This window comes from Physcomitrium patens, chromosome 3, assembly GCF_059467195.1.
Source record: "Physcomitrium patens ecotype Gransden chromosome 3, ASM5946719v1, whole genome shotgun sequence".
Classification (NCBI taxonomy): Eukaryota; Viridiplantae; Streptophyta; class Bryopsida; order Funariales; family Funariaceae; genus Physcomitrium; species Physcomitrium patens.
In genome coordinates this window covers 25,526,885-25,541,341 of record NC_143412.1, presented here as the reverse complement: position 1 = coordinate 25,541,341, position 14,457 = coordinate 25,526,885, and the positions used below count along the sequence as shown (strand labels likewise).

The following is a 14,457-nucleotide window of genomic DNA, read 5'->3' as shown; positions in this document are numbered from 1 at the left end:
ACAAAAGCGAAGCGAGGGAGGAATAGAGGCTGGGAAGCGAGCACTTCAGGGACCCAGACCCACGTGGATGGGCTTTTCTCGTCCCAGGATGATAAAGCCCCTCCAGCGGACTCCGCACGAATGAAAAAGCTCCTACCGGGACATCCCTAAAGCGTTCCGGCGAATTCAGGGTTCGATCTCACAAGAAGAAAGCGAGTAAGCTAGCGAGCGGTAACGAACGGTCCAAGGTCTCTTGGGCCTGTTTCACCCCATCCCCACCCTTCCCGTTCAAACCCTCGACAATCCGTTCAATCGTCCCCGATCGACCTTCGGGGATTCGTTTTCCAATTCGGGAGGGGGATAGAGCGCTTACATTGACCCCCACAGCGCTTCTCATCCCTCCGCCAGCTAACCTCATTATTCGAAATTAAATAAGGTTGTTACCTGCTGCGCTTGAAACTTGTGGCCCTGGTTCCAGAATGCTGAATTGCTCATGCTTAGCTGCTCTTGGCAGACAATCGATCATGCTCTTGCAGGTCATCGCCGGCGGAGACACCTTAACCAGCATTTGCCTTTCCATAATCAACGCCCTACTTTCTTGGAACCCCGAGATCAAACCCTTGTGAACTGTAAATAATCTCTGCCACAAACTCGGGTAAATTTCCACTTCGATTTCAACGAGTTGTTGACAATGCGAGATTAGGTTGGAGGCACAAATTCAACAACAGCATCACCACATTAATTATGCTGGTATTGGACTATGCACCCTTCGTATTGACATCCAGAAGGAAACCCCCCTTATGAGCCCAAAACTATATTCTGCTTAAGGGCAAACCAATGGAGTGAGCTGGAAGCGGATGAGCATTGCGGACGTCGATACTTAATTTGGCGTAAAACGGTTGACAATGTACGTTGACAAGCCCTAATAGGAGTGAAATTACAAAATGAGGGCAGACCAGAGTAAATGGCAGCGAACCCAAAACCAACAGGAGCGTCGAAGTCACGATCGTGAGACAAATTACCAAAGCCCACGTGGGCAGAGCGGTGTGTAGCCAATGAGCATCGCATGAAGTTTGTTAAAGTTCGCACTTCACGAGGGCTTTGCGACCCCACCCCCGGCCTTACAGGGGCCAGAAACGCATGTGGAAAGTGCTTTGGACTTGGACAGATGAAGAACACCTCGGTTGGCCTTTACTATCTGCGTCCGTCGTGGATGATTCTTTCGGAGGACATTTACACTGCGGGCAAAACCAACGAACGGGCACGTCCCTCACTTGTATTCAGCGTTTTATATCCTCCAACGTGGGCATCAGCTCTGTACTGTAGTGTATGTATTCCACTTGCATACACCTTTTTCAATAGATGATCTCTATATCTATTCCAAATAATATCAACACATCCTTACTGAGTACTATGTATCCACCAAAATACTATTGAATCTTTTTCTGTATTGCTTTTGGAAAAAATTGTCATTTAAGCTGTGATTTCAATTGAGAATTACATGTTGCTTACAGAGCAGTTAAATTTTGTTTATGAGTTTCTTCGTGGATTTTTCAGTTTTATAATGTTTATAAGATAAAGATAAAGGTGGAATTTCAGTACTAATTAATCGGCAGAACTATAACATCCACCTCCTCATTTGCAGAAAGGGAATTGGTTCATTTTATATAATATGTAAATGTATTGAAGGTAGAAAACTAGGGCAAATGGACTTGTGCCTCTCTGTTGCTTCATGCATTTTGGAGGACAATCTTCATGCCACCCGAGCTACTGCAATCTAATTCCACTCTTCATGTGAAGAAGCCCAATTATGGCATCAGTGAGATATGGCACACCCAATACCAAGAGTATGTACAGAGTCCAACTAATGAAGCTGTTTTTTTTTTTTTTTTGCGAATTTGGCTATAATTTTATTGCACTAGTATTTTTATTTGTATTTATATTTTTTTCACTTAGGCATCAGCAGGGTGTATATTGGAGAGTATCTTCTTCTTATTATTATTTTAATTATGGCTTTCTATTTGGCAGTGATCAATATCTATTACATTTTTTACTGTGTTGTAGGATGCGAGCGCTGAGAAGAAAACGTTTCAGAAAATAATTAAAGAAAATAAAACTTTCCCTACCCGACACATGCTGACGCTGTGCACAAAATCCTGTAAATTCAAGCCTCTCGGGATCGAAGGGAAAAAAATCGGGGAATTGCAATTGGTGCAATGGGTTTTTTCATCGGAGGGAAGAGAGTTTCTGGCAGCGAGGTAAAATCACTACGCTGGATTGACGGGCAGCATCGGAGATCTTTGTGGCTAAAGTTGGTAATGTTGGTTGGGGGGGGGTCTAGAGGCGGATGTGCTTGTAGCTCATCTCTGCACTGCTCTGCTCCGCCCGGGAAGGCCGGCAGCCAAGAACACGATTATCCGGAGTTTCTGGCTCAAATGTTTTGACTGCCCTTGTGCTGGGGAATGGCTGCCCTGCCCTGCCGCGACCTGCTCTCAAATCTCCTCCATTCGGTGGGCTTGTGGCTGGGAACTTGTAACCTTTTTGCTGCTCGCCTTTTGGGGCATGCGCTGGAGTTCGTTTCAGCTCAGCTCTGCCCTTTAATTATCCATCGGTACAGGCCTCGCACGATTGAGAAGGTTGGACGATAAATATCCTGTCCACGCCGCTGCTCGCTCTCCCATGTTCCCATTGGTCCCCAGCTCAGCTTCCCCAGTTCTCCACTCAACGATTGATCTCATCTCCGAAGGAGAGGTCTTCTCCCCCCCCCCCTCTCCCTCTTCCTCCGTCCCCTACCTCTCTCTATTGGACTCTGGACTGTGAGCTCCACACTGGAGGAGCAGCTTCCGTCCTCATCAGCATCATCATAATCCTCTCTCGTCCAACCATTCCTTAGTTCCTGCACCTCGGAAAGAGCCCACCTGCAGCCCTTTGCATCTTATCCCCCCTCGGTGGAGCCATCTCTGACATCCCCCCCCCACATTGAAAGACTCACCTTGGACAGAATGGATGCTTCACAACAGAAACTAGGTTGATGAGACCCAGGTGAACACACTGTACATGTTTGAGGTGGAGTGAAATGTCAAGTAGTGAAATAACTGGATCTTGTTTCTACAACACAGTTATTAGAAGTACTAATAATATTGAAAATACTAATATTATTGTAAGTGTCCAAATAATTTGTGAAGCGCATTAGGATCCTGTGTGAAGCTCATGACAAGCGTACCATTAGAATGAACTGAAGGGTAGGAGGGGTAGACAGTGCTGGCAATAAGCACCCAGGTGTCTTCTTGTAATGTAATGTGCTTATTCTTTCTTCAAGGTGTCTAAGAAAAATGATATTTGTGTCTGGAACTTTGTGGCCTGGAGGCTTCCATGCTGATCCATGCTCCAAAACCTCCTCTCATCTCTACACTTGTCCATAGCAGGCTTGCTGCAGCTCCTGTTCTCCCCTCACCTTGAGATATATACTTTAAAAAGAGGTTAAGTGTGGGGTACTGCACATAAAAATATATAAATGGATACCCCCTCCCCAATCCCCTCAGAGTAGGCAGGCAGGCAGGCAGGCAGGAGGAGGATGAGAATGCCAGAGTATGTGAAAGTTATCTTTCAGAGACAACCCTGTGAGTTAGTTAAAGTTTTTCTTGGTAATGAAACATTTAAGGTTGTGGGGTAGCTGTAGTTGCCATGTGGGATACTGCCATTGAATCTAATGGGTGAGTACCCTGTAATTCATGGCCATTTGCACACCCACAAAAGAAGTAAAATTAATTTCAAATGATATAAGGATGATTGCCTGAGAAGGTAGGCAACAGACTATATTTCCCACTCTCATCCCATTCTCATTTCCTTCAGCCATTGTATGTGAGAGAGAGTAGGCACATCACACCTGCTGAACATAATGGGGATTAAGGCTCTTCACATGTGTGTCTTCTCATGGCTCTACAAGAATAGCTTTTTCCCCTTCTTCCCTTTTCCTCCTCCCTCTCCCTGCCTTTCTCCTTTGTAGCTTTTGCTCTTTACCAGATCCTGCCCCTCCATTTCACCCACTTTTGTAGATTGGAGACTTGGGAACTCACAGCCATTGGATGCTCAGAAAAAGCCATTGTGATTATGAGTTCCAGCCATCAAGTTCAAATTTTGATACTGGAACCAATTCCTGTTGATCAATTCTGGTGCTTACTCACCCTTGTGCACAAGATGCATTCCACTTTGAGACAGCATTTGTTGCAAAGACCACCAAAAGAATTGCACACAAATAAGAAGGATGTGAGGGAGCATTTGCAGAAGGAATAATTTCCTAGATAGCAAATGAATGAATAAGGCGAAGAGAGGACAAAAAAGGAAGAAGAGAATAAAGAGAAAGAAAGAAAAAGAAAGGAGAGAGGGAGGGAGCGCGGAAGGTGGAAGAGAGGGGAGATTCGTGGCCATGAGAATTTTGGGTGGCCAGCAGGGCATCCAGGTGTCACACCGAGACATTGCATGCAGCTCCCGCCTCTTTCCCTATCTATTGCTTTTTCTTTTTTTTTATTTTTTTATTTTCTTCTTCCGCTGGTTTATCTTTTCCTTTTCATGGTGGTCAGAGATATGGCTTTTGGGCGTAGGGGGGGGGGTAGGCTGACATGGCGCTGGATAGACATACGGAAGGGTTGGTCATGGGTCCTATTCACATGGGCAGTTAGGAAAAAGGAGATAATCCTCTGGTCTCTTGAGGGGCCCCATGGCCATGGATGTCATAGGTCCAGGTCCCGTCCCTCCCCCTTTTCTCCGTCTCCCAATACAGTGGTGGATGCGGATGACATTCGTTCTAATCATTCATCTATATTTCCCTCCCCACACCCTCTCGCCTTCCCTCTTTTGTAGAGTTTTCGTATTTCCTTTTGGGGGGGGTCTAGTAACCTTTTTCGTGGAAGGTCATGAGGCTCTCTGGATTTGTTGGTCATCTCCCTTCCAATGAAATGATCCACTCCCCCCCAATTCATGCCCCCTATTTCTAATTATTATTATGATATTTTCTATTACTGTATTTTATATATTACTCATAAATCTATTATAGCACCCCTATAATTTATCAAAGTTTCTAAATATTTCATTATACAAGCAACGCCTAACTTGTAAAATTTTCAACTTTGCTTGATAGAATTCTAATGCCCCAGAATTCTGTATGCATGTCTGCCCATGTTTTAGGATGTTTGTGTTGACCTGAGCAATGTGAATAGGAAACTTCACACCAAACAAGTATTTAGGACAACACATAATACTTGATCAGATTATATGAAAGTGCTTGCAAATGTGAAATATCTAAGATTCAAATACAATCACATGTATTCAAAAATTAGGAATTGGTATTGATGTATGTGTATATATATATATGCCTACATATGCATGTATAAAAATTATTGAGATGTTAAAATTTGAAAAAGATTCAAAAACTTGGTTATTAAATACTTTTAAGTATCAAAAATCTAAATTCATGATAGAAATTGGGGTTCATTTACATGTTGATGTTCACAAACAATTGGATGATACTATGACCAAAAATATGAATATATATAAAATATAAAATGTTACAATAAAAGTTTAGTAGACAAATCTAATGATGTAAAAAGATTAATACCATATTTGTGTAGTTTATCTGTGCAATTGAGGGATAAATATTTCATCAGTATTTCACACAAGTAACATGTGTACAGTCAGTGTGTACAATTCTATACATTCAATATAAAATAATACAATTAAATTCATAAATGCCATAGTCTTAAGGATTTTACTTTTCATGTATTTTTAATTTTATACGAAAAAAAACATAATGATCATGTTAATGAAATGTTGTGTGTTTTAGTTCTTGTTTTTATTTTTAGCATTTCCAACAAATGTAAAACACAGAGATGAAACTGCAACTGATATTCTTGAATGAAGGTAAAATCAAGAGTATTTAGTTGGATTAAAATTTTAACATTTTATTAAAAAAAACATATAGGTGAAATTCTTTACAATTATTTTGTCGGAGAAGATTTCTTAAAATAACGAAAACACCGTCAGAGCATTAAATATTGAACATAAAGATGGTGTTGCTTTATAAACTGTAACATACAACCACTTCAATATCAATGCAGTGTATTATTTTATAAAATAATTAAAACATTAACTTTGAATATATACTACTGTTATTATATATTGTCATGATTTTTTTTAAGGTAAACGTCGTGTCTGCTTTTATTCAAGTGAAGTTATTTTAAACATTAGAAAAAATCAATATATAAAGGAAATGATTTTCAGTAAAAGTGTTCCAATTGCCAGTAACTTTGAATATATACTACTTGAGTCAAACTTGATTTCAAATGTAGCTAATGATAAAACAGAGACTCAATTATTCATGCCATGTATAAAAATGGAAAGAATAGAGTATGTATCCACGTAGAGGTATATATATACACACCAATGCATTATTTTTTTTATATATTATAATTTTAACTCTTGCAGAAAAAATAAAATAAAAATCATATGTTGTAAAAATTGGTACCATAATTAAATATCTTTTGAACCATGTAAATTATTGTTGTCTTCTATCTTATTTTAGTGAGCAAGATTTATTCAAATAGCTTATCAATTCAAAATCCTGAACATATATGCATCATGATATAAAAAATAAGGTTTGTCTTATACTATCAAGCCGACTTCTTCACTTTTTCTTTTCTTTTCTTTTCTTTTTCAATTGTTATAAATCGTTGTTTGTAGACTTAATCCTTTGTTCCATTTATGTACAATTTTTATACACTGGAAAAATTGTATGTAACACTAATAAAAATAAAACCAAGTCCCCTAAAGAATTCATATCCTCATCTATAAAATGATCTAGCTGATTTAAAAGACAAATGTTTTACCATTACAGTTCATACTATCTCAAATTGCATATCCCAATCTTATCTGTCAAGACCTCTATTTGTGATTTTAATTTGGTTCCAGGACAAAAGAAATCCATCACTTTTTGAATGCACTTGGTTTGAATGACAGGGGTCAACAGAGGATTAAATTGTAGATGTATGATCTGCCAAGCATCTTATGTAAATCAGAAAACATACATTTGAATTCAACTATTCTTTTTAGTTTCATAACCATCCAAGAGGGTATTACTAATTCACAAAGAGAGAAGTGGGTACACAGTCACACACATGTGTAAAATAATCATTGAGGGGATTGCATCACCTCCAAATCATAAAAAACATATCATTGAACGTGGCTTGAACAAATGGGTCGAGGAAAGGAAGGAAAGGAAAGGAAAGGAAAGGGAACGGACAAACAACAGTTGCATGCCAACCAACACTGACTGTGGAAGATGTCGTTCGCCATTTCGATTCCACCTGAACGAATATGTATATGAATATAAATATATAATTTGTATTAACGGAATAGCTGGGCCAGGGGAACATGGGAACATGGGAACGAAGTTCCCATGTATGTCCCATGCGGGAGGAGGGGAGTCCTAGAACTCGGCCTAAGCACTTGTCAGTGAGTGAAGATCGACGGCCACAGAGGCTGAAGCAACGACAGCCACATGGTAGCGAGTGGCGGGGATGCATCTTGGGAAGGGATGCAATCTGGGCCAAGTATTTAACCCCAACGACGGCTTCCAGCGCTGGCGCTCTAAACGCGTGTAAGCCGACGTGGCAAGCATTCTATCCCTCACTTTAGGTCGTCCGCCCTTCTACTCAAAGGGAATTGGATGAATGTCGAGTTCATGGACGAATGATGACATCTGCCCAGAATTGTCGTTCACTTGTAGAGGAGACGTGGGGATCGGCTGCGTTAAATGCGGAGGGAGGAAGACGAGGTTGCGTTGGTTGCCGCAAGCAAGCGTTGCTGATCAATGCTCTCCCTCCCAGCGGCGTTCGTCCTGGCGATGAAGTTTCCGTTCATCACTGCGTTGCATGAGATTGCGAATAGTTCGAGAGGGGAAGCGTAGATTTTTGTAACTAACTGGCGGGGAAGGGCTGATTAACTGATTAAGTCTGTGAGATGATGCCGTAGTTGAGCTTTTGCGAGCGCAGGGGGGTGGTGGTCTGGATCAGTGACCTTCCACCGACTGCGCAACGGAATATGATGTGTGTTATGAGGATCGAAGCTCATGCGTCGAAGCTGATTCCTTCTCTCTCAGTTTTTCTTGGTCAGTCTGACTCTCCCACTTGTGCAATGATGCGGACGGAGGCTACAAATCTAAACTGTGCAAGTTAGTCTTGCGTTAGCATTCGAATCGTCGGTCACTGATGAGTAGTAGCTTTGACATGAGTCGAGTCGATATTTCGTCGAATGCAGCTAATTGTGTTTCTTATGCTTGTTTTCAGAGGTGGTCTTGGTGTTGTTGATTGCGAGTATATTGTTTAAAATTTATTGACACATTTTCATTTATTTTTATTTCCACTTGCTTTGACCCTTTTCTTTTGATGTCAACTCAATGCTACTTAAACTCTGCAGTCATGTCCTCGGTCCTCATTAACTCTATTTCTTGATGTTAATCTGGCAAAGCCGGTGGATTTCTTATCCTGCAGTCTTCACGTGATCATCGTCTGTCATTGGATACAGAAGCAAGCTCCATTGGGAAAGAACCTAGCCTGCGTTACTCTGTTCAATTGGCATGCTTACTATGTGAGGCGAGAGCTGCCGTCAGCTCGAGACATGGAGTGCATGTGTTCATTGGTCACGCTCAACCTTATGTAAAGAAAGGAATCATAATATTGGCGTTGGAGTGCAAAAGTGTTTAGAAGAAAGGACACAGACTTAATGGCGAAATTGTGTAAGCTTGCACTTCATCACCTAATTAGTGCTGAGACTCTCAAGTTCATGACAACATGCGTGACCCGCATTGCTTGCGAATCTTTTGGAAGAGCCACTGGAGCGTCATCTTCATGGATGGCCGCTCTGCGAGTACAGTACTGTAAACTACTCTCATTGCCCAAATTCAAAATGAGTACCTTGTCGAATTGGATATCAGAATCCAAAATATCATTTGTTATTGCAACAAATTGTGAGCAGGTTGCCCACGGAATGATAGCACCGACCTGAATATTGACAGTTTCTGGTGCAGTATAATGTTTTAAAAAATAAGTTATGTGCTGTGCGGGTTGCTCCTAACATACTTCCAGAATACGTCAACGTGGAGGTTCAGCTCTTACGAAGGCTCAGCTCTCGGTTCAAAACACTGAACCATGATACTGTAAAACAAACTTTTGTAGGCTACAGTAAAAGTTGTGCCTCTAATTGACGGTTATGGTTCGGAATGCTGGATCGGATAATGATCTGCCAGGACTGAACATGGAAGTGGAGAATTCTTGGTAGACTGTGACCTCTGAATTGCAACATTGTCCAAGTGCCAGACATCTCCGCTGCACATGCAGCATAAGCTAGATGTGGAGTTACGCAGTAAATGTCTTCGTGTTTGAAAATGTTCTTTTTACATACGAAGTACAAAATACTTTCATCGAACTGCTGTAAATCGGTAGTTTAAATTTAAACCTACCAGATTCAATTTCCTACTATCCTACACTTGGAACAGGCTGAACACAACCTTCAAATATCACGTGAAATTCCCTGGTCCCACTGGAGAAAACAAAAACAAAAATACTAATAATGTACAATTTCAAAATCTACATTTGAATTTGAAGAAGGTGCCCAAGCCATTTATGATGATGAAATTGTACGGAGTGGCATGGGAATCACTTTGTAATTCCAGTTAGATTGCATTTCAATAAAGAATCAAACTCAATTACTGGTGCTGTTTGCCAATGTAGTTCCCTTGTCAGCTGGGCTGCCACCGACATTGTGCCGAGTGAAGGACCGGATAATCTGGAGGAATAAAATGAAGTTAAAAACATTTGCTCAATCTGGGTCCTTTCGATGTCTAGTTAGACAGAGTGAGACTACCGAGAACGAAAACAAAGATCAGTGGCTTCTTCCCTGGAAACTGTCGCACAGATCTTGTGCATTTGCTAGCCACTGGCATGGAAGTGTAGAAAAGGGGTGGATTTCTCTCATAGAGCTGAAAAGTTAAAACTCTGTGATACCTCAGGCGCCTGTTCTTAACACGTTTCACAAGTACCAACGGCCACCGCCTGTAAATTGTAGAGTTGTACCATAACCTTTCACCTTCACTTCCATACAAACATTAAGCTATCATGTTCTACTTCTAAACCATAGGAACTTTCCTGCAAAACTATACAAGCGTTGATAACCTCAATGCTTCATACCTATACATACCGATTATATGACCGATAATTTAGGTCGAACAAGAGTTCTTTTTCTGATAAATAATTCAATTTCTTCTCAAAGCTACCGGAGAGATTTTCAATCTCGGATTCTTCTGGCGACCTCCTGCATGTTTCATGGTTTGAGAGACAGGATTCCATAACACCACAGCTACTCCTTAATTGCACAGAGTACTTTATGCTAATAAATAAAGTGGCTTGAAAAGTAAGTTTGGGTTCCTGTTTTGAATGAAAATAGTGCAAGTTTTGCCTCATTTCAGGGTTCTGACTTCATTTTTTGGTCAGCTTTTAGATATATTATAACAAACATTGGGATTAGTATTTTTAGAGGCTAGCTTTTATACCATGCTGAAAAATTTGAAGCATGTCAAAGAATGAAGTGTTGGGTTGAGACAAGTAAGTGCACCTTGGTGATCACATGAGAAATGATCCCGACAGGACACATCATCAGGCAGAATACAAGCGAGTGGCGCGTCTCCACTTTGAGCTTTAGACCATCCAGATATACGTACCTAAAGAACACAAGAAACATCAAACCTGCTCTTGGTGAAAGGATGATTTCCCACCTTAGATAGTGACAACGTACCTTTTTTTAACAAAGAGTATAATAGCGAGGACAATTCGAGACGTGGTGGCAATGAGCAGACACTTACCGAGCACAGGCAAGGTCAGCTAGAAGCAAGTGGATCCAAGCTGAGGCCACAGTAATGGAGCTTGAAAACATGCGCGTAATGCCTGGCAGCTGCTCCCTCATTCCAATCCATTTAGAGGGAAATTTATTGACCATCCTCCTACAGCATGATTTAGCCCTCCACAAACACATTTGATGAAAGTTTTGTTGTCCATAATGACGGGCACAGTGAAAAGTGCTGATTTTTTAAAATAAAAATGAATGCACAGGGACTTGCCTCGGGGAGATAGTACTTGCTTGCAAACATGAGACCCGCAGTTTCGGGAGTCCATGACAGAGTCATCAGGTAGAGGTACATCGCGCCCATCGCCAAAAAGGGTAATTCACTTTCCATAAGCTTCTTGGTCTGTAGGGTCCCAGAAATAATCCCACTTAGATTCAAGGAAGGAGCTAAAAGGGCTTGATGAATAATCTTCACCAGTTGTGAGCAAATTGTCTATCTCAAGAGGGAAACCCAAAAGCAACGAAGACGTACCCATTGCCGCTGCGGAGCTATAATCATGGCAGTGTAAAAGGGCACAACAAACGCCGTGCCAAGCGTGAATATTGTGCTTGCAATCTGAACACTGCTGGCCGCTTGCACTGGCACTGAATTCATCATCACGGGCGGGTATTAAACAACATCTCTGGAGGTCCAGGATTGATTCGGAGTCATTGATGAGTTATTTACATTTGCGACAATCTGATCAAAACAAAGAATAGAGCCGACCTATTACTTACGTAAAGAAACCCGCAACGTCGAAGAAAAATTCCGTCGAAGTGTCGGCCAGTAAGCCAAAGTCTTGGCTTTGGGCGAAGGGGGTGATCGCAGCCCACCCTCCTCCCATCTGCTCACACCAGGTAACGAAATTGCACGAGCTGATTGACAAGTCCTTGAAAGGATTTCAATTCTGTCAATCATGGCCGACCGCATGACCCCAGTCCACTGCGATCCGCAGCTTGCCGCCTGAAACTTCACATTCGTGATATTCGCCAAAGTACTGGAGATCTGCAGGGGTCATAGTATGAGCGCTCTTTTACTGCCTGATAGAATGAGCGCACCTTGATATCCATCAGCTTTGATAACCAACATAGCTTGATCGATTATTCACACGATTTCAAAGATACCGAACTAGGTTCTACCACATGAAGTCAATTGGACGTGTACCTGGAGAGGCTCCTGGACAGCAAGCGGCTTCATGGTACATGAATGCACCGTAGCTCCGACCATTTACGTGGGCTGGGATTTCAAGAGGCACCACGCAAGCATCAGGAATTCCAAAGTGTTGGCATGATTAAAACAGTGCAGCCCGCACAGGAAAATGTGCGCTGAGCTCCCTGCAACCCATGTTAGGGTTACACCCTCTGAGCAATGGCTGCAACGATGTGACGATTGACTATTTCCCACTGCATCCCGATCAGGCCACCGCCAAAACAGAGTAATAACAGAAGCATCGATAGAGTTACAGGCAGGTTCAAGAAACAACTGTGTGTAACAAGAGTTACCTTTCGCCCAACGACCTCCTTTGAATCGATCAAACTGCGCACAATACTGTCATCGACCACGGTCCTGCTCAGGAAACTCTGTCCGTCTACACTTCTGACCTGAGAAGCCGTCCTTTAGCACCCCCATTTCTGGAGTGAGGAGCAATTCCCAGCACAGGACACACCAAGGAGACGCTAATACCAGCAAAAGTACAGTCAGATGGCCACTTCAACACGCAATGGCAACCCCGGAATTAGTTTCCCTCAGCGCTCTTCTCATGACAACTACCATAAATTTCACTTTTTAGAGTTTCCTCACCTGCTCTTGCTTCAAATCGTCTCGATGTTGCATCGAAATTTAACGTACGGTCACGCATCTGCATATGGAGCAAGTCTCTGAAAAGTTCAATGACCTACATTTACAATATAAAAAGTTCAGCAATGAAGTTACTACTACTACTATTATCATTATTGTTATTATAATCATCGTTAAAAAAGATTGATGTTGTCATGGCGAACAACGTGGTCCTATACTTCAACGTCCCACAACACTTCGAGGTTGTGGTACACACCACGTCTATGCAGTAATATGCCCTTTTTACGAACGTTAGAAGTGTCTAGTGACACTAGCTTTGCATGTATCATGGTGCGACTTCTCACATGATTCGGAGAATCAACGAAATTCATTCACTTATTGGTAATAAACATATTGTGTTACCACGCTAGACTGCCTCAGCGGCTGCACCTTGATGCGGATCTGCCAGCAAGGCAGGTAACGAACGTCGATGTGCCATTTGCGTAGCGGAGAAACGCTCCAATGCGTAGATCGAGATTCTATTGTTCCCAGTCCACGCAAAAATTGTTTCTCATGACTTGAAAGTCAGGTCCTGTGACGCATCAAGTGGTGGGGTCCTGTTTCAATGCAGATCTACAGTGTCTCCATCTGTCACCTACTGATGCCCGTCACACAGCTCCGCTTCCCGACGTTTTCTTCCCCTAATCGCACGGTTGCACTCTCATCCCACCACAGCACAACTTCTCTAGAATTCACGGCACGGCATCTTCCGATTTCGGTGCTTCACACTCACTCACTCAATTCCGAAGCTTCGTAGTGAACCATCAGGTTTTGTCATATCGTGAAAGATGCTGATTCCTTTGCCAGTAGGGCCTCCGCCATGCACGCGGCCGTGCTCTTCGCAGCGACGAACCTCGCACAACGACCCCGGTTTCCGATCCAACACAGCAACAGCGTCGGAAGCTGTCAGATCCACTATCCCTTCCTCATCTGGACTACCACAGCGATAGCGTCGATCCCTCAGGGTCTCCATCTCGCGCTGGACTGATCGCTCAGCTTCCGGCGATCAGAGTCGAGGACAACGGCGCAACCGACGCCGAGTGTGAGCTGTCGGTGGCTCCCAGTTCCGTGGACTAGATGAACCAATGCAACGATTACTTGCGGTAATTAGTCTAGTTCACAATTAATTAATGCATTAATTTAGTGTTGAATACTCCTTGACAGGATTAGGCGTGAGTTTTAGTGATAAATTCTTGTGCAAATGGATGCATCCTGCATGTTGGTCTCTCTTTGTTGACGAAAGTTGCATTGAAAAGTATGATAATAATAAGTGAATGAATTTCAACGCATTCTTCTTGATTTGTAACAAGATGTGCACTAATCATGGAATATAGACTGAAAAAATAAAAAATAAAAAATAAAAAAATAAAAAATTCAACTGTGGTTGATAAATTAAATTAGTCAATTATTTAAATTATGGTATTTAATGAAATTTAGACTTTGATGAAATGAAGAACACAACATTTAGAAAAGCTAGGAATTTAATCAACAATAGTTTTGATTCATCACAAATGAAGTTCCACTCATTTTTAGTGAATCTGCATCATGTAATATCACATACCTTAGAACAGATATCATATACAGAACATTGTATCCAAAAATAAATAAATAAAATAAATTTAATAAAAATTAAATAACATCAAACGTATCAAGATGCAAGCATCTTCTTTACAAATATTTATTTCTTAGATAGGCATTTGTACTACACTTTT

The 14,457-nt window shown here is 41.7% G+C and overlaps 1 protein-coding gene across 5 annotated transcripts; it reads right to left on the bottom strand.

Annotated features, from left to right (window-relative positions):
- Nucleotides 1-9,386: 9,386 nt before the first annotated feature.
- Nucleotides 9,387-12,731, bottom strand: LOC112280673 (protein ABA DEFICIENT 4, chloroplastic). Of its 5 annotated transcripts, none has more exons than XM_024516441.3 (9): nucleotides 12,710-12,731; nucleotides 12,412-12,523; nucleotides 12,074-12,243; nucleotides 11,647-11,914; nucleotides 11,402-11,514; nucleotides 11,144-11,272; nucleotides 10,889-10,977; nucleotides 10,642-10,747; nucleotides 9,387-9,816 (listed from the first exon to the last, which is right to left on the bottom strand). In XM_024516441.3, the coding sequence occupies exons 3-9, from the start codon at nucleotides 12,134-12,136 to the stop codon at nucleotides 9,733-9,735; spliced, it is 852 nt and encodes a 283-aa protein (XP_024372209.1). In that variant the 5' UTR covers nucleotides 12,137-12,243; nucleotides 12,412-12,523; nucleotides 12,710-12,731; the 3' UTR covers nucleotides 9,387-9,732. The 5 variants fall into 5 exon arrangements, with proteins under 5 accessions (XP_024372209.1, XP_024372206.1, XP_024372211.1 ...); XM_024516438.3 differs by having other exon boundaries at nucleotides 12,074-12,145; XM_024516443.3 differs by lacking the exon at nucleotides 12,710-12,731 and having other exon boundaries at nucleotides 9,387-10,341; nucleotides 12,074-12,145; nucleotides 12,412-12,656.
- Between the last annotated feature and the right edge of the window lie 1,726 nt (nucleotides 12,732-14,457).

What these genes read in the sequence shown, in the direction of transcription:
- LOC112280673 (XM_024516441.3), bottom strand. Translation starts at nt 12,136, where the DNA reads ATGGTCGGAGCTACGGTGCATTCATGTACCATGAAGCCGCTTGCTGTC. An exon ending in GCAAGTACTATCTCCCCGAG is followed by an intron (nt 10,978 to 11,143) that starts GCAAGTCCCTGT and finishes ATGAGGGAGCAG; the next exon opens with CTGCCAGGCATTACGCGCAT. An exon ending in TTTCTCATGTGATCACCAAG is followed by an intron (nt 9,817 to 10,641) that starts GTGCACTTACTT and finishes TTATTCCTCCAG; the next exon opens with ATTATCCGGTCCTTCACTCG.